The sequence below is a fragment of the Silene latifolia genome, chromosome 10 (genome assembly GCF_048544455.1).
Source record: "Silene latifolia isolate original U9 population chromosome 10, ASM4854445v1, whole genome shotgun sequence".
Taxonomy (NCBI): domain Eukaryota; kingdom Viridiplantae; phylum Streptophyta; class Magnoliopsida; order Caryophyllales; family Caryophyllaceae; genus Silene; species Silene latifolia.
The window spans coordinates 153,129,939-153,154,437 of NC_133535.1; the positions used below are offsets into that span (position 1 = coordinate 153,129,939).

The 24,499-nt window shown below is 44.9% G+C and overlaps 2 protein-coding genes across 2 annotated transcripts; both read left to right on the forward strand.

The window, feature by feature from the left end:
• Positions 1-693: 693 nt before the first annotated feature.
• On the forward strand, positions 694-2,624 carry LOC141606427 (F-box/kelch-repeat protein At3g23880-like). Its single transcript, XM_074425543.1, has one exon. The coding sequence runs from the start codon at positions 1,027-1,029 to the stop codon at positions 2,176-2,178; it is 1,152 nt and encodes a 383-aa protein (XP_074281644.1). The 5' UTR covers positions 694-1,026; the 3' UTR covers positions 2,179-2,624.
• Positions 2,625-23,087: 20,463 nt separating this feature from the next.
• On the forward strand, positions 23,088-24,233 carry LOC141608574 (F-box/kelch-repeat protein At3g23880-like). Its single transcript, XM_074427915.1, has one exon. The coding sequence runs from the start codon at positions 23,088-23,090 to the stop codon at positions 24,231-24,233; it is 1,146 nt and encodes a 381-aa protein (XP_074284016.1).
• Positions 24,234-24,499: the final 266 nt, after the last annotated feature.

Below are 24,499 nucleotides of genomic sequence, written 5' to 3' on the forward strand. Positions count from 1 at the left end.
TTTAGAAGGTAGATAAAACACGTAAATTACTATACTAACACGTAACAAACGGGTTAAACAGATCGGGTCAATTTGGGATTGGGGTTATTCGAGTTTGCAAGAGTTTGAATCGGATCGGATCATGTTATTAATAATTCGGGCCTTTTTAGGGGTGGGGGACAAGTTAATTGGAGATGACGACTAGTTTGCGATAATAAACATTCAGATTTAGGTTACAGATTAAATTCAGGTCCTTAATTTGTGTACGAATCAGATTTTTGGTCAAGTTATTCAGACGAGTCAAATTTACCAAATCTAAGTTTAATACTTACCCCGTTCCAATGAGTTGTATACGTTTACTTTATACATGTACATCAATGCATATTTTCTTTTACTCATATCTTTAAGTATACATTACTAAAAATTATAAAAAGTTGATATTAATAAAGTACTCCCTCCTATTTTATATGTTCTTCCACAATTATTTTTGGATAGAATTTAGTGGGAGTATGATATGTGGATGTAAATGAAAGTGAGAGAGAGAATGTGAGGTCATAAGATATTGTAACCACAAAAGATAGACAAATAAGAAAAGTGAAAATCTTAGTAAATTTGTCGTTTTGGGAAATGTGGAAGATGTTACAAAATAGAAAAGAGTACTTGATAATAAAAATTTTTAATCCTCCCAAAAACGTCCTCTCTACCCGTAAAGAAGGAGTACCAAAATGAGAATTAAATTTTATATACTCCTCTTTTATTTCTACGGAAGACTTTCTCCTAGAGGATGCTATACATTGTAATGACCTTTCCATTCATTTGACCACAATAAAAAATAATCAACCAAAACCGTTTTCTATTCCCAAAATACATTCATTTGGAGAGAAATCTAGGTTTTAGAGGAAGACCAAAAGTGACCGGAGACCAGAACTGAAAGGCGACCGGCACCAGAAGAGGAAACCGGCGAGCAGTGCTGCTTTAAGGTTTGCGGCAGATTTAATTCCATTCATTCATTTGGAGAATTATTAATTTAGATTTTCAATTCCATTCATGTCAAAAATGTCGGAGATTAAGAAAAAGCAATTACATAGCTACCTCTCTGATGATTTAATAATTCAAGAAATACTTACAAGATTACCCATTAAATCCATTCTTCGATTTAAATCAGTTTCGAAACAATGGTATTCTACTCTTTCTTCTTCCGATTTCGCCAATGCCCATCTTATGAAATCCCCCTTTTCTCACCCTTCTGCTCCTGTTAACACCTTGCTTATAGAAAATGATAAGAATTATAACATTTTCTCTTATGATGATGATGATCAAATTTCTGGTAATTTTGAAGATAATTTGGTTAAGCTAGACGTCGACTTTGGTGTCGGAAAAGATCATCTTATACTTACAGGTTGCTGCAATGGGTTGGTTTGTTTAACCTCAGCTTCGAATGAATACTTGATTATATGGAACCCAGCTACCCGTAAGCTGCACAAATATCCGTCACATGGGTATTTTAAGTGTCCTGATGAAGCTAATCATGTTAGTATAACTTGTGGATTTGGATATGCATCCTCTGTTGATGACTATAAATTTGTTGGAATATTGTCAGTAGTTCAAGGGAGCACAAGAAGTAATATTGTTCATGTCTTTTCTATGAGGGAAAATAGGTGGAGAAATATTGAATTTGGTCATGATCCTTTATTTATTTTAAACCTAGGAGTGTTTGTTAGTGACAAATTATATTGGAAAGCTTATAGTAAACAAGCTGGTTATTTACTCGTTAGCTTTGATTTAGCGGTGGAGAGGTTTGACATAATTAACATGGACTGGGATAAGTCCGACTTTTTAGGAGTTATGAGAGGGTGTTTGAGCAAGTGCAACTACAGTGAGACATTTACGGGTGATAAGTTACTCCACCTCATGGAACCTCCGGTAATAGTGAAATCTATTACTTTACCAAAGGGGTTGAAATTAGACATGGTCTCTCAAATGATCGGGTTTACAAAGACGGACAAGTTTTTTGTGACGGGATCATTGAGTGACGAGACAGGGGATTTCCCATGTAGAACACTGGGAATAGTTGACACATGTACGGAACCTATGCAATACAGAATGCTTTTGTGCTTCAATGATGAGTTGATTAAGATTGTCAGATATGTTCCAAGCCTTGTTTCGCCCTTTCCTATTGACAAACCTTCAGAGGCATAGATAAAATACATTGTTCCCTTGCTCCTTGTCTTGTTTGAAGTCCATGAAGCTAAATCACTTGTAGTATTCTTAGTGACTATGTTGTACTTCTTTAGAGTAGTATTGACAAGTACTCGGTATCTTATCATTTACATGCACCTGGTCTCTAGTAAGGTTGTTTAACCATAATATATGGGCAGACCAAGCAAAGTATGAGTATTATCAGATCTAGCGTACATCAGGATTTGGCAAGTGTTTTGTCATCTTGAAGGATTCAGTGATAGCACTGGAATAATCAATTAAACACTGAACTAATATGTTATGTACTCTTCCTGTAACTGCGGAACAAGCTGATAAAGGTTGCATAGATGGCTACGGTTCCAAGTTTGATCGCACCAACATGTAATGTATGCTTTCTATAACTTTGAAATTTTGTTTTGAATTGTTATGCTACCTCTATTGACCAATTTGGTTTGTTGTCTCAATTTTATTATGGTCTCTTGGCTATTAGAATTAGAAAATAGTTGGAGTACTTGGTTTTGGGGTTCAATGTATCGATGTAGACATGTAGTAGTTGACTACTTGGTGCTTATGTGGTTTAAAGAGTCAGTTAATATTGCAAGTCCAACTAGTTTTGCCTATTTCCCATTGAGTAGTTGTTTATGGTATGTACAGGGTGCTTTGCGCTACGGTTAACCTTTATTTATTTTTAGCTGTTAAGGAGTTGTCTTAGACTCTCTAGTTAGTCTCTTATAAGGCCGTTTTACTCTTTTTTTTGAGTAGTTTTTTATCGATTTTATTTTGAAAAAAGGGTTTACAGAAAACTTGTGTAAGGCGGTGTTACACAAGAATTTGTGTAAAGCTTAGCCATAGATGTGATTCTTTTAGATATTTCCTGTGTTACTCCGACACGGCTGCCAGGTGGCGTGTCGCGTGTCGGACACGACACGACGGCCGACACGACACGTGACACGTGTCTGACACGGCCTTGCCGGAAACGACACCGACACGGCTGGTGACATGCCGACACTGCTACTTCAGTTCAACAGAAGATGTAAGAGAGCCCATATTTCCATATCTCCTAATAGTTGTGTAATCTGCCTTGTCTTTGCTCTCAGTTTGTCAAACTGTCCGAATATGCAGTTTGTCAAACTGTCCGAATATGCAGTTTGTCTTTGATGGTGGTTGTCATTCATTGATGTCTGACGACAAGGATTGATGTAAGTCAGCTAAGATTGTCGAAAAGAGGACAAAGGAAGACTAAGTAAGATTGTTGTCATTTTTAGTCGCGTTATTTAGCTTCCGTTATAGTACACCAGATGTTCAACTAAGCACCCACACTGCCACACCTATTGGATCAGGATGGCTCTTTTACGCGTGAGCAGTGAATTATTCCAAATTGTGTGTATTAGATGCAAGAAGGTGGGGTTTTTTTCGAGCTTTCGTGTTTGCTCTTTGATGGCTGCCAACAATCAAATCAAATACCCCATGATGACAATGAGTACTTTGATCGTGTTGAATAGAGTCCATCCCGTGACCTCTGTTTGAAATGTTATGCAACCTTTATTGGTCTATGATATGATTTGGTTTATGGGTTCAAGTTTATAAATGGTCTCGATTGTGTTAGTTTATAGCACCAAGTTGTTTGAACTAGAAAATAGTTTGAAGTAGTTCGTTTACGAGCTCAAGTTTATTTATGCAGTGTCTGGTGCGTCTGTGGTTTGAAGTGTCGGTTTGTATTGCAAACAAAATTCCCTGCCTTGTTTCGTGTGTTTGTTTGAATGTGAGGTCTTACGGTCTTACCCCTTAGTTTTGTAGAGGAAGTGACAAGTGTTTTACAGAATGTGATGCTATTAATGTACGAAAACTACATTTAGGAGTTACGGACATAAGTTCGTCGCCTATTGAGTACACTTGATTAACAGTATTTGATGAAGGGTTGGAAATTGCTGTCTATATGTAACTGTTGTATTTGTCCAGCGTAGCATTTGGTTCCTATTTCAGCAAGTCTTTTGTCAGGCCCTATTCATCTTTCATCATTTATCTTGAAGGATTCGGAGGTAGCACAATTGGATTCCGTATTCATCTTTCATCATTTATCTTGTATGTAAATATGTCCATACCTCTTTGTAGACCTGTCAAACGGGTCGGACGTGTCGGGCTAGCGAGCGGGTCGGGTCGGGTCATACGGGTCGGGCTAGCGAGCGGGTCGGGTCGAATACGGGTTGGGTCAGATACATGTCGGGTCATACGGGTCACGGGTCGGGTTAGGGTAAGAATACGGGTCAAGAAATAATTTTTAACGTCTTTTTTAAACGATTTTTTTAATTTAAAAAATATTTTTTTAAAAATTAAAATATATTTAAAATTATTACTTTAATCATATTCATCATATACAATAATTATATTTATATAATTATTAAAATAAAGTTTTTTTAATAATTATTTTATTATTAAATATTATAAAAGTTATATAAAATAGACTTTTTAGTTGACTTTTTAATTTTAAGTAATAAAAAAATAATTTTTTAACTATATTTTCAAATATAATATATAAATATCAATATTTTTAATAAAATTCATGATTTTCCCTTGACCCGTTCGGGTCGGGTCTCGACCCTAAAATAACGGGTCATTTCGGGTTCGGGTCAAACGGGTCGTGTGTCGAAAAAACCGGGTTTGTAACACTAAAAAAACGGGTCGGGCGGGTCGGCTCGAGTTTTGACAGGTCTACCTCTTTGTAACGAGTTTGAATGCAACTTTTTTTTTCCAAATTTATTGTCACTTTCGGAAAACTGGTGATTGTGAGTTATAGACTTATAGTCGGTCAAATATTTTTTTTTTAAAAAAAAATGAGGTAGCATCTTACAAAAATGAAAAAAAAAAACGCAGCACTATACCACATGGAATTATAGGGTACAATAAGTGGATTATACATCTTATGTAGTACATCAAATGGTATAGTTAGTAAGTGGATTATACATCTGATGTAGTACATCAGATGGTATATGATGGGGCATATTCTGTGCCCGCTGACCAAGTCAACATATTGAACGAGGTCAAAGATATCCACAGCAAGCCAATGACTTAGACATCCCAGCCGATGCAGCCTTTCGGCCTTCCACTGGTCTCGGATGGCAACCTACTAAATGGCACATACCGCGTACTCATATCCAAGAACCCTCGGCATGGAGTCAACCAGGCTCGCCGGCCTGCCATAGGTCCCTCGGCCGAGGGTAGATCAGTCTTTCCACCTGCTATGCCACTTGGCCCACTTGGCCACTACGTGACAAAAGGTGAAAGTCTATAAATACTCCTCAATCCTCATTGAGGAAGGAATCCAGAATCTAACCTAAGAACCACTTAAATTGGTATTATCTCTCTCGTCTCTCTACAATACACGTCATCAAGCAACATTCTACTTAATCACAATAAGTTCACTGACTTGATCGTCGGAGTGAGTACGCTTGGCACAAAGGCAAGCCCTCAGTTTGCTCATTGTTGCAGGAGAGGCCGAGGAGAGCAGTCAAGGCTAGAAGAGGCATTATTCGACAAAGCTAGCGTGGTAAACAAACCTACTTCGAATTCATACCGGAACAATTGGCGCCGTCAGGGGATTACGGATACTAGAAGCTAGTCGAGTCCCAAAACAAAAAAAAAAAAAAAAAAAAAAAAAAAAAAAAACCCACCCAAAAAGCTAAGAAGATGTCAAAAGAACAAGAGGTGTTCGTAATCAAAGAGCCCCTCCACCCGGAGGATACCGTCCACACAATTACGGTTGTGCGGCCCTCCACCAGTAGGATAATTCAACCGGAGTTCGGGATGCCAATAATGCCGATCGCCGCGCCCGCCGACCAGTCACCGTCATGGGGCGTGTGGTTGATGCAAAGAAAGCCGGGCGACTCCTGGACTGATTGTCGGCAAGCTCACACACACACTGTCACACCGACAAGAGCGGCGGGACCCGTCCGAGAAGCTAGGGCCCAAAAGGTGACTCCGAGAAACCTGAACGAAGCACTAAGAGAGGCCGAGCCTACCAAGACGCCGGGGAGCCCAGTGTGGTGGTAGAACTAAGCCCTTCCCGCACTCGCGGAAGGACGATGTCGCCGCGACGCCCACGAGGCATGCCCCGACGAGCGAAAGGAGTCCGACTCACCGAGTCGGAGAAGGAGTCCGACTCACCGAGTCGGAGAAGGAGTCCGACTCACTCACAGTCGAAGAAGGAGTCCGACTCACCAGAGTCGGAGAAGAAGCCCTTCCCGCCACGGGGAGAGGGGCCGGACTAGGGATGCGAGGAGCCGATCGCCGCGTGTCATTAGACACGTGGTCGACACCCCTCGGTGCCTACGTCCTAGAGACCCCAGTGCCGCCAAAGCTAAAGCTACCGTCTATATCATACAAAGGAGAGGGCGACCCAACCGATCATGCCGAGGCTTTCGAGTCTCACATGTCGGTGTGGGAGCAACCCGACGAGGTCTCAGTGCCGAATTTTCCCAACGACCTTGGTTGGAATGGCGCAAAGCCGGTACAAGGGGTCTGCCCGATGGGTCGGTATACTCCTATTCCGACCTAAGAGACGCGTTTTTGGCCCAAGACTCTACCAAAAAGGAGAGCCGTCGAGACGTCGGATCTCGACCATCGAGCGAGAGGGAGGCGAGTCACTCCGAAGCTATGTGAAGAGGTTCGATGCCGGGGTTCGGCAGATTAGGGAGGCGAACAATGAACTAGCGGCCTTCGCATGATGAAAGGCCTCCCCGGAGGGGACTTGAAAACGAGCTCATCAAGTGCGGTGGCCTGAGCCTTGAGTCCGCCAGGAAATTGGCCGACCAGGCCATTAAGGTCGAAGACTATCACAAAATATGGATAGGCCACGGCGAGGCGGCACTCGAAAGAAAGAGCCACCGGGAGGACAAGCCGGATGAAGGGCGCCGTGACAATAATAGGTCGCGGACCGACAGCCCGCCAGAGCGAACCGGCGGACGCCGGGGAGTTCAGTCCGTACTACCATAAGAAGTACAAGGATCACACCCCCACGGTCGTATCGGCCGCCGAGGTCTTCTCCCGAGCGAAACGAGGGGCGAGTGGGAAAGGCCCCCAAACCTAGGGGACGGTGACACGAGCCCGTCTTTGTGAGTACCACGGCCACACCGGTCACTTAACCAACGATCACGGCATTTGAAGAATGCCATTGAAGAGCTGATCCGAAAAGGGAGCCTCGGCAAGTATATTGCCGGAGGCCAAAAGACTAACACCGGTGGCTCAGATAAAAAATCCGTCTTTCAACGAATAGGAACAATTCATGTTGTCATCGGGGGAAACGAGAACGGCGGATCCGCTCACGGGCACAAAAGGCACCTGAACGAACTGTATCAGGCCGTCAACTTCGTGCCCACTGCCGCGGCCCGCGCTTCCAACACCCCGAACATAACTATTGGGAAGAAGGACTACGAAGGAGTCATCGCCCCGCATAGCGACCCACTCGTAGTCCACTTAGACATAGCTAACCACCTGGTCATGAGATGCCTGATTGACACGGGTGCTTACACGAACATCATGTTCAGGGAGTGCTTTCTGGGGCTCGGCCTGAAAATTGCGGACCTTAGCCCATGCACCAACCCATTGTACAGCTTCTCCGGGGCAGGCTTGGTCCCCCTGGGGTCTATCAAGTTACCGGTGATGTTCGGCCAGTCCGACGCGGCCAAGAATGTGATGTCCGAGTTCGTGGTCATCGACGGCTCATCCGCATACAACGTTCTCATCGGTCGTGTCACCCTGAGTGAGGTCGATCTTTGTAATGTCCATCCGGCCCGACACCGATGTATGTCTCGGACCGCGGGGAGGTTCATAAACTCGTCTCAAAGAACGAAAAAGACGAGGTGGTCAACGTCCAAATATCGGCCAGAGGCTGCAACATGCAATCCTTCAAAGTGGCAAAGAAAGAGGAAAAAGGGAAGAACCCATCCTTAAGACAGGAGGACGAACCGATGAGCACCAACCACGTCGCCATGGTCGAAGGGGCCGAGACCGAAACAGAGATAGAGATTGATCCAGGGGCGCACCGTGGCGTCGGTGTCGGCACGGAACCAAAATTCAGGGGCCGATCTCCTGAGACTGCCGAGAAGGAACAAAGACGTCTTTGCGTACTCGGCCGCCGAGATGCCAGTGTAAGCGAGAAGTCATCGTTCACAAGCCGAACGTACTCCCCGGCCTCGCCCAGCCGTGAAGCGAGAGGGTGAGAAACTCCTCGGCCGAAAAGGAAGATGCCATCAAGGCCGAGGTTGATAAGTTGTTAGATGCAGGCTTTATCATCCCTTGTACATACCCCGAATGGCTAGCTAATGTTGTAATGGTTAAAAAGTCATCGGGGGGGTGGAGGATGTGTGTTGATTTTACGCAACTTAATAAAGCATGCCCAAAAGATTGCTACCCCTTGCCTCGGATAGATAGCTTAATAGACGCAACGGCAAGGCTACACAATCTTGAGCACGCTCGACGCCTTTTCGGGATACCATCGGTATTCATGGCGAGAGGAAGACATGCCTAAATGCGCATTCATCACCATACACGGCACCTACATGTACAAGATGATGCCGTTTGGTTTGAAAAACGCCGGCGCGACTTACACAAGACTGGTGGACAAAGTGTTCCAAAATCAAAAAGGGCGAAACATTGAGGCTTACGTCGACGATGCTATTGTCAAGAGCAAGTCCGACGGCGAGCACCTAGCCGATTTACACGAGACATTTTGTTCACTAAGGAAATACAAGATGAAGCTTAACCCTACAAAGTGCAACTTCGATGTCGGGCCGGCAAATTCCTCGGCGTGCTTGTTAGCGCCGGGGAATTGATGCCAATCCGAGAAAAGTCCAAGCAATTCTAGACCTCCGGAGCCGAGGAATCGCAAAGAGGTTATGATCTTGGCCGGGAGGATGGCGGCCCTTGCCCGTTTTATCTCTCGGTCAGCCGACAAGAGCACCCCATTCTTCAAAGTGCTAAAAGGGAATAAAGACTTCTGGCAGGGGAGGAACAGAGCACGGCTTTCAAACAACTCGAAGGCCCATCTCGCAAACTCTCCCGACCCTGTCCCGGACCGACGCTGGGGGAAACGCTATATCTATATTTAGCATAACCTCGGCCACGGTCGATCTTGTAATCGTCGAGAGAAGAAAACAAGCGCGAAAGACCAATATACTTTATCGGCCATACACTTTGTTGCGCCGAGAGAAACTACCCGCTGATTGAAAAAGCAGCCTTTGCCGTGGTTGTTGCCGCAAGGAAGTTGAAACCCTACTTCGACGCACATCCCATGACGGTCTTAACCGACCAGCCGTTGGAAAAAGCACTGGAAAAATTCGAACAATCGAGCGAGACTTATCAAATGGGCGGTGGAGCTATCCGGCTTCGGCATTCAATACAAACCAAGGCCTTCGATAAAAGGGCGGCGCCGAACTTCTTGGCCGAGTGCACGTATCAGGAAGAATCGTGTCCCGGCATGTGGGAGGTATATACCGATGGATCCTCCACAACGAACGGCTCAGGAGCCGGCATCCTTATCATCAGCCCAAACGGGGACGAGTTCGAGTACGCTTTGAAGTTTACCTTCTCGACCTCAAACAACGAATCCGAATATGAGGCGGTGATAACCGGAGTTGAGTTAGCCGAGGCCGCGAAGGCGTAACACATCATTTTGAAAACGGACTCTCTCTTGGTGACTAACCAATACGAAGGAGAGTACGAGGCTCGGGACGATGGGATGGTAAGATACCTGGAAAAGGTAAAAGCCGAGACCTCAAAATTGAAGTCATTTAAAATGCGACACATCCCAGTGTCCGAGAACAACCGGCCGACGCTCTCTCAAAGCCGCGATTCAACCATAAAGAATATCACCAAACCGTCTTTGGTGGACATCGAAACGCTAAAAGCATTGACGAAACCATCGGCATGGTGTGCGACGTGGAAACCGAGACGACATGGATGACTCCGATAAAGGGGTATAAACTGTCAAATGAATTACCAGAGGACCGCAACCTCTCACAAAAGATAAAGAGGATCGCGACAAGGTACTTGGTATTCGAAGGAGAGTTATACGGAGGTCCGTGACAAGGCCACTCTGAAGTGTGTCGGTCCGGCCGATGCGAGCTAATCTTGTGAAAATACACGAAGGCATCTGTGGTCATCACATGGGGGCAAGAACGCTAGCCCACAAAGCTCTCCGAGCCGGCTACTTCGCCCACCATGCTTGAAGATTCCGAAACAAAACCAAAAAATGCAACAACCGTCGGATGCACGCTCCGGTGATACACGCACCTTCCCGAGACTCGCAACCGATGCTTAATCCCCTTCCCTTTGCACAGTGGGGAATGGATCTACTAGGGCCATTTCCAACGGCATCTGGAGGAAGAAAGTTCCTAATCGTCGCCGTCGACTACTTCACCAACTGGGTTGAGGCGTGGCGATGCTGCGAAAACTGCGGCGGCCGTAAGAAAGGTGATCTGGGAAAATGTCATAACTCGTTTTGGGTTACCCCAAGTCATGGTGTTCGACCATGGCCGAGAATTTTGGAGTGACACGATAATGAGCTGGTTGGAAGAACTCGGCATCAAATTTGCATACTCCTCCGTCTGCCACCCCCAGAGCAACGGACAGGCGGAGGCAGCCAATAAAACGATCCTCAACGGCTTGAAGAAGACAGTTGAAGACCTCAAGGGAAGATGGGCCGATGAGCTACCCGGCGTTCTATGGTCCCTCCGGACCACGGAGAAAGAAGCAACGGGGTACAGTCCTTTTCACCTAGTCTACGGGTCCGAAGCAGTCCTGCCGATTGAAGCGACGGTGCCAACATTCAGAACGGCCACTTTTAACCCAGATGAAAACGAGGAAGGCCTAAGAACCTCCCTGGACCTGGTCGAAGAAAGCCGAGATGCGGCACGCCTCAACTTAGCAGTATATCAGAGCCGAATGAAAAGGGCCTACAACCGAAGAGTCCACAAAAGGGACTTAAAAGTAGGAGATCTGGTCCTAAGGAAGTCAGCTGCCACCAACAAAGGAAACATCCATGGCAAGTTGACGGCCAATCGGGAGGGTCCCTACAAGGTAGTTGAAGAAATGAGGCCGGGTACCTACCGGGCGCGGACATGGGAGATGTACCTTTGATGAGCCATTGGAACACCGACAATCTCGAAAAATACTTTGTATAACAAAGAGTTGCCCAAAACAATTGTTGGCACCCCAATACATATTCATATCTAATGAGGAGTCATCCAAGTTTTTCATCAAAGTGTTAATCCACCCCAATCGAAGGCATACTAACATATGTACACAAAGAGACAGAGCCAAAACCTCGATCATCCCGGCCTTTAACGGGAGTGACGGGGGGACGAGCCGATATGCTAACATATGTTCAACGGCGATCAAAACGTAAACTCCGTTGCCCGGTAACTAGCGGGAAGAGACGAGTGAAACGCGATCGCCTCGGCAAATTAAGACCGAGTTTAAAGACGTTAAACACAGTTGAGATACGCATTCTAACTGCCTCGGCCAAGCCGAAGGTAAAAACGAAAAAGCGCTCAATTAATTAACGCAACTGCCCTCGGCAAATTAAGACCGAGCTTAAAGACGTTAAACACAGTTGAGATACGCATTCTAACTGCCTCGGCCAAGCCGAAGGTAAAAACGAAAAAGCGCTCAATTAATTAACGCAACAGCCCTCGGCAAATTAAGACCGAGTTTAAAGACGTTAAACACAGTTGAGATACGCATTCTAAACTACCTCGGCCAAGCCGAAGGTAAAAACGAAAAGCGCTCAATTAATTAACGCCAGAAGACAAGTGAAGGGATAGACCAAATGCCTCGGCCCAGCCAGAGGCAAAGCAAGCAAAATTCTCATTAAGAAAAAGATAACGAGTTACAAGAAGGAGAAACACGGACGACGGTCCCCCTTTGGGATAAGCCAAGACTCTACCTACCAAGGTCTTACAAAAATACAAGGAAAAGTAAAGCAAAAGGTTTGGATTGGTTCTTTGAAGCGCCAAAAGGATGGCAGGGAGAAAAGGCTTAATAGTTGGCCCCCGAATAGCTGAAGCTATCCGAGACGCCGGGTGAGCCCGGTGACGACCGCCCGTCTCCCTATGCCTGTTCTTTGCTTGCCCTTACCGCCATCAGCGGCGTTACCCTCGGTGAGCGACTTAGATGCAATCTGGGCGCCCTTAGCATCCTCGGCTTTCTTGGCGGCCTTAGCATCCTCACCGCCTTATCCGCCGCAGCTTTCTTAGCAGCCTTAGCATCCTCAGCTGCCTTCAGTCTAGCGGACTCCTCCTTGGCCGCCCTCGTCTTCTCTGCAAGGGCCGCCTTTGCAGCGGTCGCCTCCTCCTCCTTCTTGGCCCTCGCATCCTCGGCAGCCTTATCCGCCGCAGCCTTCTCTTTAGCCTCGAGCCTATCGTCGAACAACTCGTCAAATTTTGTCCACGAGAAAGGAGCCATCCTGATAGACCTCATCTATCACCTCCCGAAAGCTTCTTCGGTCGGTCCCTATACGAGCACACATGCGAGGGAGAATCGTGCTTTGAAGTGTCTCAATATCCTTCTCCCTTTGGGCAAGGATAGCACTAGTCTCCCTATGCGACTCCGCTTGGAGCCGATACGCCCTTTTCGACTCCTCCCTTTGGGCGACAACAACGTCGTAGCCCCCTTGTACTGTCCCGTTCCTCCTTCAACTTGGCGGCGGCGGAATCGGCGACCTCTACCTTGGCCTTCTCGGCCGACGGCGGCTTCTCAATTTCCTCGACCCGCGCTTGTGCGGCAAGGAGGTCAAGCTTAGCCTTCCGGCCACCCCCTTTCATGCAACAACATCGAGCCTCGGGCCGCTCTATCAACGGTCCCGTCTCGGCCAAGGCCTTTTCTTGCTCCCTAATACGAGAGCCGGCCAGGTCGGACCAAATCCCAATCCTCTTGCTCAGCCTTGTACCCTCCGCTGTGAGCTGGTCGTTGGATATCGACGCGAGTACGGAGTCGGCATTTTTCCCGCCGTCCGCATAGGCCTCTTCTCAACTCGCCGCTCGCATGGGGGACAGATCGCGCGGTTGATCTACAAAAATTCAACCAAAGAGTCCACGTCAACGTTCATGGACATACCGAGAGCCGGTCATCGGGTATATCTAATGAGCCAAGCTAAATCGAGCCGCAAGTTAGACACATGCGAGGAGGGCTTGCTCTTCTTGGCCGGTTGACCCGTTTCCTCGGCGCTGGCATTAACATGAGCGACGGAAGCAGAAGCATCGGTGGCATGGGTGGATCTTTTCCTCTTACGCCTAAGCGGAGATCCCTCAGCATCGGAATCCTCTCCATCGACAATGTCAACAACCTCCACCTCTGGTGGAGGCGGAACTGAGGTTGACACCGTCGCCGCCGTAGACTTGGCTTTTCGGACCGGCGAGGCAAGGCGGCGACTACCTTGGCACGAGCCGCCGCCTCGTCCAAGCCCTTCAAGAGGTCGAGGCGACGGACGGCGGTCATGCACATCGACCTTCGGATTCTTCTCCTTAACGTTTCCGTCTTTGTCCACCCCATCTTCTCGAGGAGTTGCTCGAGACGAACGGGACCAAAGTGCTCTGTAAAAGAAACAAAGTAAAACTTAGACAAAGGGACATGTCAAGAAACAAACAACGAAAAACATTAAAGCGAAAATGGGCCTCACACCGACCCCACTCACCCCGTGCTAGGGCCGGTATGAGGCCGACATAGCAAAGCGGCTCGTCCATCAAGATGACTTGCGTCGGGGGCAACCAAACCTTCGGCGCCCCATCATCATCGACCTCGAAAAGCTTCGATGCACTGCTTCTCGTCCTCACTAAGATAGACGTTCCGGCGTCCATCTTATTCTTGCCCTTGGGGATCATCTTCTCACGCTCCCCTTTGCTCTCGCACCGCAAGTTAACGTGGTCTTTGAAAAGACCGAGGCAACGGATAATCATCTGGGACCTCGACGTACACCCACCGTTCCTTCCAGCCCTTGCAAGAAGAGGTGAGCTTAGGCACGGTGAGATAGCCCGGCTCACTCTGGACGCTATACCACCCCCGGCCACCTTGAACATTCATTCGAAGAAAATGAATTCGGCGGAATAAGTTTACCGTTGGGATCACCCCCCCGAAGCGACACGGCCACACGAAGTTTACTATAGTCCTAACGGCCAAAGGGTGAAGCCGCGCCGCCGCAACGTTCATCGCCTGAATTATGGTAGAGACGTACATATTGAGAGGAAACCGGAGACCATACTCCAAGTGCCTCATATATACGCCGATGTGACCCGGGGGAGGGCAACAGACGGCCTGACCCTCTCCAGGGATGACAATGTTGTACCCCTTGCCAAAAAAGAAGTGCTCTTCGAAAAATTCGAGCGGAGCGGCGGGCGAGCCCATCGGTCCAAGCACGATTGGGGCCAATGGTGCGAGCATCGTAATGATGCAAGACTGGCGCCCTCTCCGCACCGGAAGGATTCCTTCCCTCATCATCGACATCATCTTCCCACTTTGCTCCCGAACTCTGCGGTCAACTTCAGGGGAAGGAGACCTAGGGCCCCTCGACCTTAATGGAATTGCGGCTACCGCCTCCTCCTCATCAAAACGCGACGGGAACCCCGGCGCACGGCACTGGGGACCGGCATCGAGAAGACATGGTTCACAACAATTACTTAAGCAAAACAAAAAGTTGAAAAGGCTTTTCGGTTTACCTTGAAGAAAAGTGCTACGCCGACGTAAAAATTATGAAGATCGGAAGAGAGGGAAAGACTTGGAATTTTGGAAAGAAGAAAATTTTTAGAATGAGTGAAATTAGTAACCAATTTCACTTCGATCTGTATTTATAGGCAAAGGCCCATAAAGGATCACCAATCAAAACGCACCCATGAAGCGTCGGCCAATCAACGAAGAGACACATGTCGGGCATGCGTACACGGAATGTCAATCGACGCAACGGTTGAATGTCAATCAAAGCAACGGAACCAAGCGTCTTCAACACGCCCCTTCATATCCCTTTGCCTATTCATCTTCCTCAAAGAAACTCCTAAAGTATCTATTCTCCGCCGAAACACGACTAACCAAGCTAGGCGGCACGGGCGGGGCAATCAAAAATACACCGGCACTCTCAACCTTGGGTCCGCCGGCTAACAGCACCTTCTCTTCCACATTTTGATGTCCATTACACATCCATGTGGAGGGGGATACTGATGCGGCCCGTCTGATAAGCCGAGGGATAAAAAGCCGGGGCAGAAAATTTTCGCTTACACAGAATATACACTCAGCATACATCGGAGCCCATACCACGGCATAGACTACGCTGGGGGCAAATTGATGGGGCATATTCTGTGCCCGCTGACCAAGTCAACATATTGAACGAGGTCAAAGATATCCACAAAGAAGCCAATGACTTAGACATCCCAAACCGATGCGGCCTTTCGGCCTTCCGGCTGGTCTCGGCATGGCAACCTACCTACCGGGGGCACATACCCGCGTACTCATATCCAAGAACCCTCGGCATGGAGTCAACCAGGCTCGCCGGCCTGCCATAGGTCCCTCGGCCGAGGGTAGATCAGTCTTTCCACCTGCTATGCCACTTGGCCCACTTGGCCACTACGTGACAAAAGGTGAAAGTCTATAAATACTCCTCAATCCTCATTGAGGAAGGAATCCAGAATCTAACCTAAGAACCACTTAAATTGGTATTATCTCTCTCGTCTCTCTACAATACACGTCATCAAGCAACATTCTACTTAATCACAATAAGTTCACTGACTTGATCGTCGGAGTGAGTACGCTTGGCACAAAGCCAAGCCCTCAGTTTGCTCATTGTTGCAGGAGAGGCCGAGGAGAGCAGTCAAGGCTAGAAGAGGCATTATTCGACAAAGAGTCCACGTCAACGTTCATGGACATACCAGAGAGCCGGTCATCAGGTATATCTAATGAGCCGGCTAAATCCGAGCCGCAAGTTAGACCCATACCGAGGGCTTGCTCTTCTTGGCCGGTTGACCCGTTTCTCGGCGCCGGCATTAACATGAGCGACGAAGCGAAGCATCGGTGGCATGGGTGGATCTTTTCCTCTTACGCCTAAGCGGAGATCCCTCAAAGATCGGAATCCTCTCCATCGACAATGTCAACGACCTCCACCTCTGGTGGAGGCGGAACCGAGGTTGACACCGTCGCCGCCGTAGACTTGGCTTTTCGGACCGGCGAGGCAAGGCGGCGACTACCTTGGCCGAGCCGCCGCCTCGTCCAAGCCCTTCAAGAGGTCGAGGCGACGGACGGCGGTCATGCACATCGACCTTCGGATTCTTCTCCTTAACGTTTCCGTCTTTGTCCAGCCCCATCTTCTCGAGGAGTTGCTCGGACGAACGGGACCAAAGTGCTCGTAAAAAGAAACAAAGTAAAACTTAGACAAAGGGACATGTCAAGAAACAAACAACGAAAAACATTAAAGCAGAAATGGGCCTCACACCGACCCCACTCACCCTGTGCTAGGGCCGGTATGAGGCCGACATAGCAAAGCGGCTCGTCCATCAAGATGACTTGCGTCGGGGGCAACCAAACCTTCGGCGCCCCATCATCATCGACCTCGAAAAGCTTCGATGCACGCTTCTCGTCCTCACTAAGATAGACGTTCCGGCGTCCATCTTATTCTTGCCCTTGGGGATCATCTTCTCACGCTCCCTTTGCTCTCGCACCGCAAGTTAACGTGGTGCTGAAAAGACCGAGGCAACGGATAATCATCTGGGACCTCGACATACACCCACCGTTCCTTCCAGCCCTTGCAAGAGGTGAGCTTAGGCACGGTGAGATAGCCCGGCTCAGTCTGGACGCTATACCACCCCCGGCCACCTTGAACATTCATTCGAAGAAAATGAATTCGGCGGAATAAGTTTACCGTTGGGATCACCCCCCTGAAGCGACACAGCCACACGAAGCCGACTATAGTCCTAACGGCCAAAGGGTGAAGCTGCGCCGCTGCAACGTTCATCGCCTGAATTATGGTAGAGACGTACATATTGAGAGGAAACCGGAGACCATACTCCAAGTGCCTCATATATACGCCGATGTGACCGGGGAGGGCAACGACGGCTGACCCTCTCCAGGGATGACAATGTTGTACCCCTTGCCAAAAAAGAAGTGCTCTTGAAAAATTCGAGCGGCAAGCGGCGAGCCCATCGGTCCAAGCACGATTGGGGCCAATGGTGCAGGCATCGTAATGATGCAAGACTGTCGCCCTCTCCGCACCGGAAGGATTCCTTCCCTCATCATCGACATCATCTTCCCACTGCTCCAGAACTCTGCGGTCAACTTCAGGGGAAGGAGACCTAGGGCCCCTCGACCTTAATGGAATTGCGGCTACCGCCTCCTCCTCATCAAAACGCGACGGGGAACCCCGGCGCACGGCTTGGGACCGGCATCGAGAAGACATGGTTCACAACAATTACTTAAGCAAAACAAAAAGTTGAAAAGGCTTTTCAGTTTACCTTGAAGAAAAGTGCTACGCCGACGTAAAAATTCTGAAGATCAGAAGAGAGGGAAAGACTTGGAATTTTGGAAAGAAGAAAATTTTTTAGAATGAGTGAAATTAGTAACCAATTTCACTTCAGAGATCTGGTATTTATAGGCAAAGGCCCATAAAGGATCACCAATCAAAACGCAGCCCATGAAGCGTCAGCCAATCAACGAAGAGACACATGTCAGGCATGCGTACACGGAATGTCAATCGACGCAACAGTTGAATGTCAATCAAAGCAACAGTAACCAAGCGTCTTCAACACGCCCCTTCATATCCCTTTGCCTATTCATCTTCCTCAAAGAAAACTCCTAAAGTATCTATTCTCCGCCGGCAACACGACTAACCAAGCTAGGCGACACGGGCGGGGCAATCAAAAATACACCTAAGACTCTCAACCTTGGGTCCGCCGGCCGGCGGACCTTCTCTTCCACATTTGATGTCCATTACACATCCATGTGGAGGGGGATACGGTACGGCCCGTACGTGAAGTAAGCCGAGGGATAAAAAGCCGGCGAGAAAATTTTCGCTTACACGTAATATACACTCAAAGATACATCGGAGCCCATACCACGGCATAGACTACGCCGGGGGCAAATTGATGGGGCATATTCTCAGTGCCCCCGACCAAGTCAACATATTGAACGAGGTCAAAGATATCCACAAAGAAGCCAATGACTTAGACATCCCGGCCGATGCGACCTTTCGACCTTCCACTGGGTCTCGGCATGGCAACCTACCAAATGGGGCACATACCCGCGTACTCATATCCAAGAACCCTCGGCATGGAGTCAACCAGGCTCGCCGGCCTGCCATAGGTCCCTCGGCCGAGGGTAGATCAGTCTTTCCACCTGCTATGCCACTTGGCCCACTTGGCCACTACGTGACAAAAGGTGAAAGTCTATAAATACTCCTCAATCCTCATTGAGGAAGGAATCCAGAATCTAACCTAAGAACCACTTAAATTGGTATTATCTCTCTCGTCTCTCTACAATACACGTCATCAAGCAACATTCTACTTAATCACAATAAGTTCACTGACTTGATCGTCGGAGTGAGTACGCTTGGCACAAAGCCAAGCCCTCAGTTTGCTCATTGTTGCAGGAGAGGCCGAGGAGAGCAGTCAAGGCTAGAAGAGGCATTATTCGACAAAGCTAGCGTGGTAAACAAACCTACGTCGGAATTCATACCCGGAACAGTATAGTTTTTGAACATTAAGATAAAAGTTTTTGAGTTTTAATTTAAAATTTTTGAGTTTTATTATAAAGTTTTTGAGTTCAATTACTTAAACATTAATTTCAAAAAGTTACATTATAACTCAAAAAAATTACATATAAGTTCCAAAAAAAATTGATTTTTGACATCATAAAACTAAGATGTAATTTATATACTCTATAAAACTAAAAAAAATACACAAAAACTCAAAAATCATTAAATGTGAGGTAGTACATCTGATGTATAATCTTTTTTCTCAGTATTACTACTCCTTATGTATAATTTGGGAAAACATAGAGTAGTACATTAGAGTACTAGACCTCTCAAAAGCCGGGTGTCAATCACCACTACTTCACTACGAGTTTGAATCGTCCTCATTTTCTAAAAAAATAACAGCACTTATGGCATAAGACAGTCCCATACTATGGGACGGTCCTATTATGTAAAAAGAAACTCTATTTATTAATAATAAATGAACAACTTCTTTACAAAACTGGACGTTCTTACGGTGTAAAACCGTCGTATACTATAATACAACCTCCATTTTTTGGTTTGAGGATCCTAATTTAAATAAGGTAAAAATAAAACGAAGGTTTTAAGCACGACCTATTGTTCGGGAAAATGTAGGGGTAAAACTTGACCTCTCAAAAGCCTGGTGTTTAAATCAAATCACTGCTTCAGTAGTTCAGTGCCTCTGCCTCACAATTTACTGCAGAAAATGGGCGACCAAGACCTAATTTCTGAGATGGAACAAGTTATTGAGAAACAAAGCTACCACTTTGATGATTTCATAATTGAAGATATTCTTACAAGATTGCCCATTAAATCCATTTTTCGATTTAAGTCTCTTTCGAAACAATGATATTCTACACTTTCTTCTCACAATTTTGTCAATGACTACCTTACGAAATCCCCCTTGTCAAAATCAGTAGGATGAGGTACCATAGGAGCCGATGGGGTACGTCCCTTTGTCCCAAGCTTCACATCCTACAATCTAACTAGTATTTCTAGTCTATAAACTTTATTTCCGACTTCCAAATCGCGCTTCATTCTGCTTTCCCCTTGTTCCAAGGCTTGGCCAACCATTGTACATTTGTACCTACATTAAGAACACTAAAACTTGGGAAAGACGGTTTATCAATAAGTTATTGAGAGACCAGTCTTCTGTACCCCTTTATTTGTATTTCGTGACCCTTTTGTTGTTGATCGTGACATAGTAATTTCGTACCTATTTACATAATAAATATACTCGTTTTATCTTTAATCATGATTTATACCTATTTTATTACCTTTAGTACCACTTTGTAAAATGGTATCTCAATAAAACCTTATTGAGAGACCGTCTTTGAAAAGACCTACTCAAGAAAAGCACCTAGAGGAGTACCTTGCACTCGAAAACAACACTTGAAAAATGGGAAAATAGACAAAATTGGAACGAGTAATGCCATTTACAAAAGTAGTCAAAATATGAGCGAATGAACAACTTACACATGCAAATTTGAGACTAACAAGAGTTTAAAAGGTAGATAAAACACGTAAATTAATGTGCTAACACGTAACAAACGGGTCAAACATGTCGGGTTGATTTGGGATTGGGGTTATTCAAGTTTGCAAGAGTTTGAATCGGATCGGATCATGTTATTACTGGTTCGGGCCTTTTTAGGGGTGGGGGACAAGTTAATTGGAGATGACGACTAGTTTGCGATAATAAAAACATTCAGATTTGGGTTACAGATTAAATTCAGGTCCTTAATTTGTGTACGAATCAGATTTTTGGTCAAGTTATTCAGACGAGTCAAATTTACCAAATCTAAGTTTAATAGTTACTCTGTTCCAATGAGTTGTATACGTTTACTTTATACACGTAAATCAATGCACATTTTCTTTTGCTCATATCTTTAGGTATACATTACTAAAAATTACAAAAATTTGATATTAATAACGTATTTGATAAGAGAAATTCTTGCGTCCTCCTGAAAGACGTCCTTCCTACACATAAAAGAGGAGCACCAAAATGGGAGTTAAATTTTATAAAATCCTCTTTTATGTGAATCCATTTTTGAAATAATGGTCAAAAATAAAATATTTGTCGTTTTGGGTCGGTTTTGAAAATATTTGTCAAAATGGTGTCCACGTAGGCTCGGGATTTCTGGACCTAAAACACGCCACTACAAATGGCATGTTTATAATGAGTAGGAAAAGAAACTTCGTTAAAAAATGGACTAAAACAAACACGCCATTGGAAATGGCGGGTTTCGGAGGGGAAACACGCCATCCCCTATGGCGTGTCTTGTGTAAATATTTTTTTTTTTTTTTTTTTTTTAAGTTTAGTCAGTTGAGTAAAAAAATTGTTGTAAAGACACGCCACTACTAATGGCGTGTTTCCTACACAAAACACGCCACTACTAATGGCGTGTTTCAGGTCTAGAAATCCCGAGCCTACGTGGACACCATTTTGACAAATATTTTCAAAACCGACCCAAAATGACAAATATTTTATTTTTGACCATTATTTCAAAAATGGACTCCTTTTATGTGTACGGAGTACTTTATCCTGGAGGACGCTACATTTTCTCTTAGGGTATTCACAATAGATGAACTTCTAAAGACGTTTGTCACATGACACATCACCAAATTAACAAACCTCTCCAATAACAAACTCATACATAACAATAGACAAACTTTTTCAAGGTTCATGGACCCACTTCAAATTATTCATTTTTTTTTCTCTCGTATGTTGGCTACATTCTAGGGACCACCACTTGCCATATCATCCCACAAACCTATATACAAATATTTAACCATTCTCATCAATAAACTTATTCTCAATAATAAAGACCTCTAAAAAATACAAAAACCTTTATTGACAAATCTCTATCATGGATGCCATTTGTAATGACATTTTCATTCATTTGACCACCATAAAAAAACGAGTTAACCCAAAGACAAGGACCCGAACTATCGAATTTTTTTCCGTTAAGGACCTAAACTATATAATTTTACAATTAAGGAACTATTGTTAACTGTCGTTAATCAATGCATGCCTAATTGCCTACTGCAGCACTGCCTGGGATTTGGCTATCCACTTTCATTGGTTATTATTTTTTTAATATGATTTTATCACCCCATAGTAATTAACAGATTTCTCATAATTTTATTTTGGAAAATTGATCAAATTTGTACCCATTTCATTATGGGTTGTCAGTTGTCTCAATCAATATGTTGCATAGGTAGTTTTCTCTTCTTTCTTTTTTTACACATTTTACTTTGTAATTTCATCTGAAACTAACGGTGGCAATCGGATTGGGTTTAGGTCAGGTCAAGTGAGGTCTAGTTATATCGGGTTTGGTGATATCCACTCAGCCTACCGCTTTCGGATTGAGTTAAGTTTGGGTCAGTTCATTATAAGGCCGGGACATTTCGGGTCAATTGATTTATCAGCTCCGGGTGGTGTTTGGGTTGGGTCATTATCTTGTTAGTTACGTTAGCGCATTACCTGAATCTTTAACCATTAACATTAATTTTCGATCATTATTTGGTTTAGTTACCTTATTATTAAGTCAGATTTATCATTCTGAACACTAAATCACGTTCATGTTGATCAATAATAGGCTGAATAATTGTCCGGTCATCAATCAAAGCGGATCAATCTAAGCGGGTATATATTGGGTCGGGCTAATTTCGAGTGCGGGTCACTGATTATCGGGCCGTATCGGTGTCGTGTCAAAAACGGTTTTAATCGGGTTGGTTTTGGGTGGTTAATTTTCCGGATAGTAAATTTCACTTATCAAGATATTTGCATTTAACAAGCCAAATGAAGTTGATAGCCAAGCTCCTCAAACTAACGGCAGAATGCAAAAGTTAACGGCAGTAAACAATGAGGTCCTTACCTGTAAAGTTATATACTTTGGGTCCTTAACTGGAAAAATTCTGATAGTTCGGGTCCTTAAATTGGGGTTAACTCATAAAAAAACACAAATAATCAACCAAAACCGTTTTCTATTCCTAAAATACATTCATTTGGAGAGAAATCTAGGTTTTAGAGGAAGACCAAGAACTGAAAGGCGACTGGCACCAGAAGAGGAAACCGGCGAGCAGTGCTGCTTTGAGGTTTGCGGCAGATTTAATTCCATTCATTCATTTGGAGAATTATTAATTTAGATTTTCAATTCCATTCATGTCAAAAATGTCGGAGATTAAGAATAAGCAATTACATAGCTACCTCTCTGATGATTTAATAATTGAAGAAATACTTACAAGATTACCCATTAAATCAATTCTTCGATTTAAGTCGGTTTCGAAACAATGGTATTCTACTCTTTCTTCTTCCGATTTCGCCAATGCCCACCTTATCAAATCCCCCTTTTCTCACCCTTCTGCTCCTGTAGACACCTTGCTTATAGAAAATGATAAGAATTATAACATTTTCTCTTATGATGATGATGATCAAATTTCTGGTAATTTTGAAGATAATTTGGTTAAGCTAGACGTCGACTTTGGTGTCGGAAAAGGTCATCTTATACTTACAGGTTGCTGCAATGGATTGGTTTGTTTAACCCCAGCTTCGTATAACAACTTCATTATATGGAACCCAGCTACCCGTAAGCTGCACAAATATCCGTCACATGGGTATTTTAATTGTCCTGATGAAGCTCATCATGTTAGTATAACTTGTGGATTTGGATATGCATCCTATGTTGATGACTATAAATATGTTGGAATATTGTCAATAGTTCAAGGAAACACAAAAAGTACTATCATTCATATCTTCTCTTTGAGGGAAAATAGGTGGAGAAAAATTGATCATTTTCACGATCATCGCCTTCCTTTTAGGCCAGGACTGCTTGTTAGTGACAAATTATATTGGAAAGCTTATAGTAAACAAGCTGGTTATTTACTCGTTAGCTTTGATTTAGCGGTGGAGAGGTTTGACGTAATTAACATGGACTGGGATAAGTCCGACTTTTTAGGAGTTATGAGAGGGTGTTTGAGCAAGTGCAACTACAGTGAGACATTTACGGGTGATAAGTTACTCCACCTCATGGAACCTCCGGTAATAGTGAAATCTATTACTTTACCCAAGGGGTTGAAACTAGACTGTTTCTCTCAAATGATCGGTTTTACCAAGACTGACAAGTTTTTTGTAACAGGGTCATTTAGTGACGAGACAGGGTATTTCCCAAGTATAAGAACATTGGGTATAGTTGACACATGTACGGAACCTATGCAATACAGAATGCTTTTGCGCTTCAATGACGAGTTGATTACTATTGTCAGATATGTTCCAAGCCTTGTTTCGCCCTTTCCTATTGAGAAGCCATTAGAGGCATAGATAAAATAGATTGTTCCTCGCTCCTTGGCTTGTTTGAAGTCCATGAAGCTAAATCACTTGTAGTATTGACAAGTACTCGGTATCTTATCATTTACTTGCACCTGGTCTCTAGTAAGGCTGTTTAACAATAATATATGGGCAGACCAAGCAAAGTATGAGTATTATCAGATCTAGCATACATCAGGATTTGGCAAGTGTTTTGTCATCTTGAAGGATTCAGTGATAGCACCGGAATAATCAAATTAAACATTGAACTAATTTGTTAT

Bases quoted from the DNA above. Each gene is read 5' to 3' on its own strand.
- LOC141606427 (XM_074425543.1), top strand. From the start codon at position 1,027: ATGTCAAAAATGTCGGAGATTAAGAAAAAGCAATTACATAGCTACCTC.
- LOC141608574 (XM_074427915.1), top strand. From the start codon at position 23,088: ATGTCGGAGATTAAGAATAAGCAATTACATAGCTACCTCTCTGATGAT.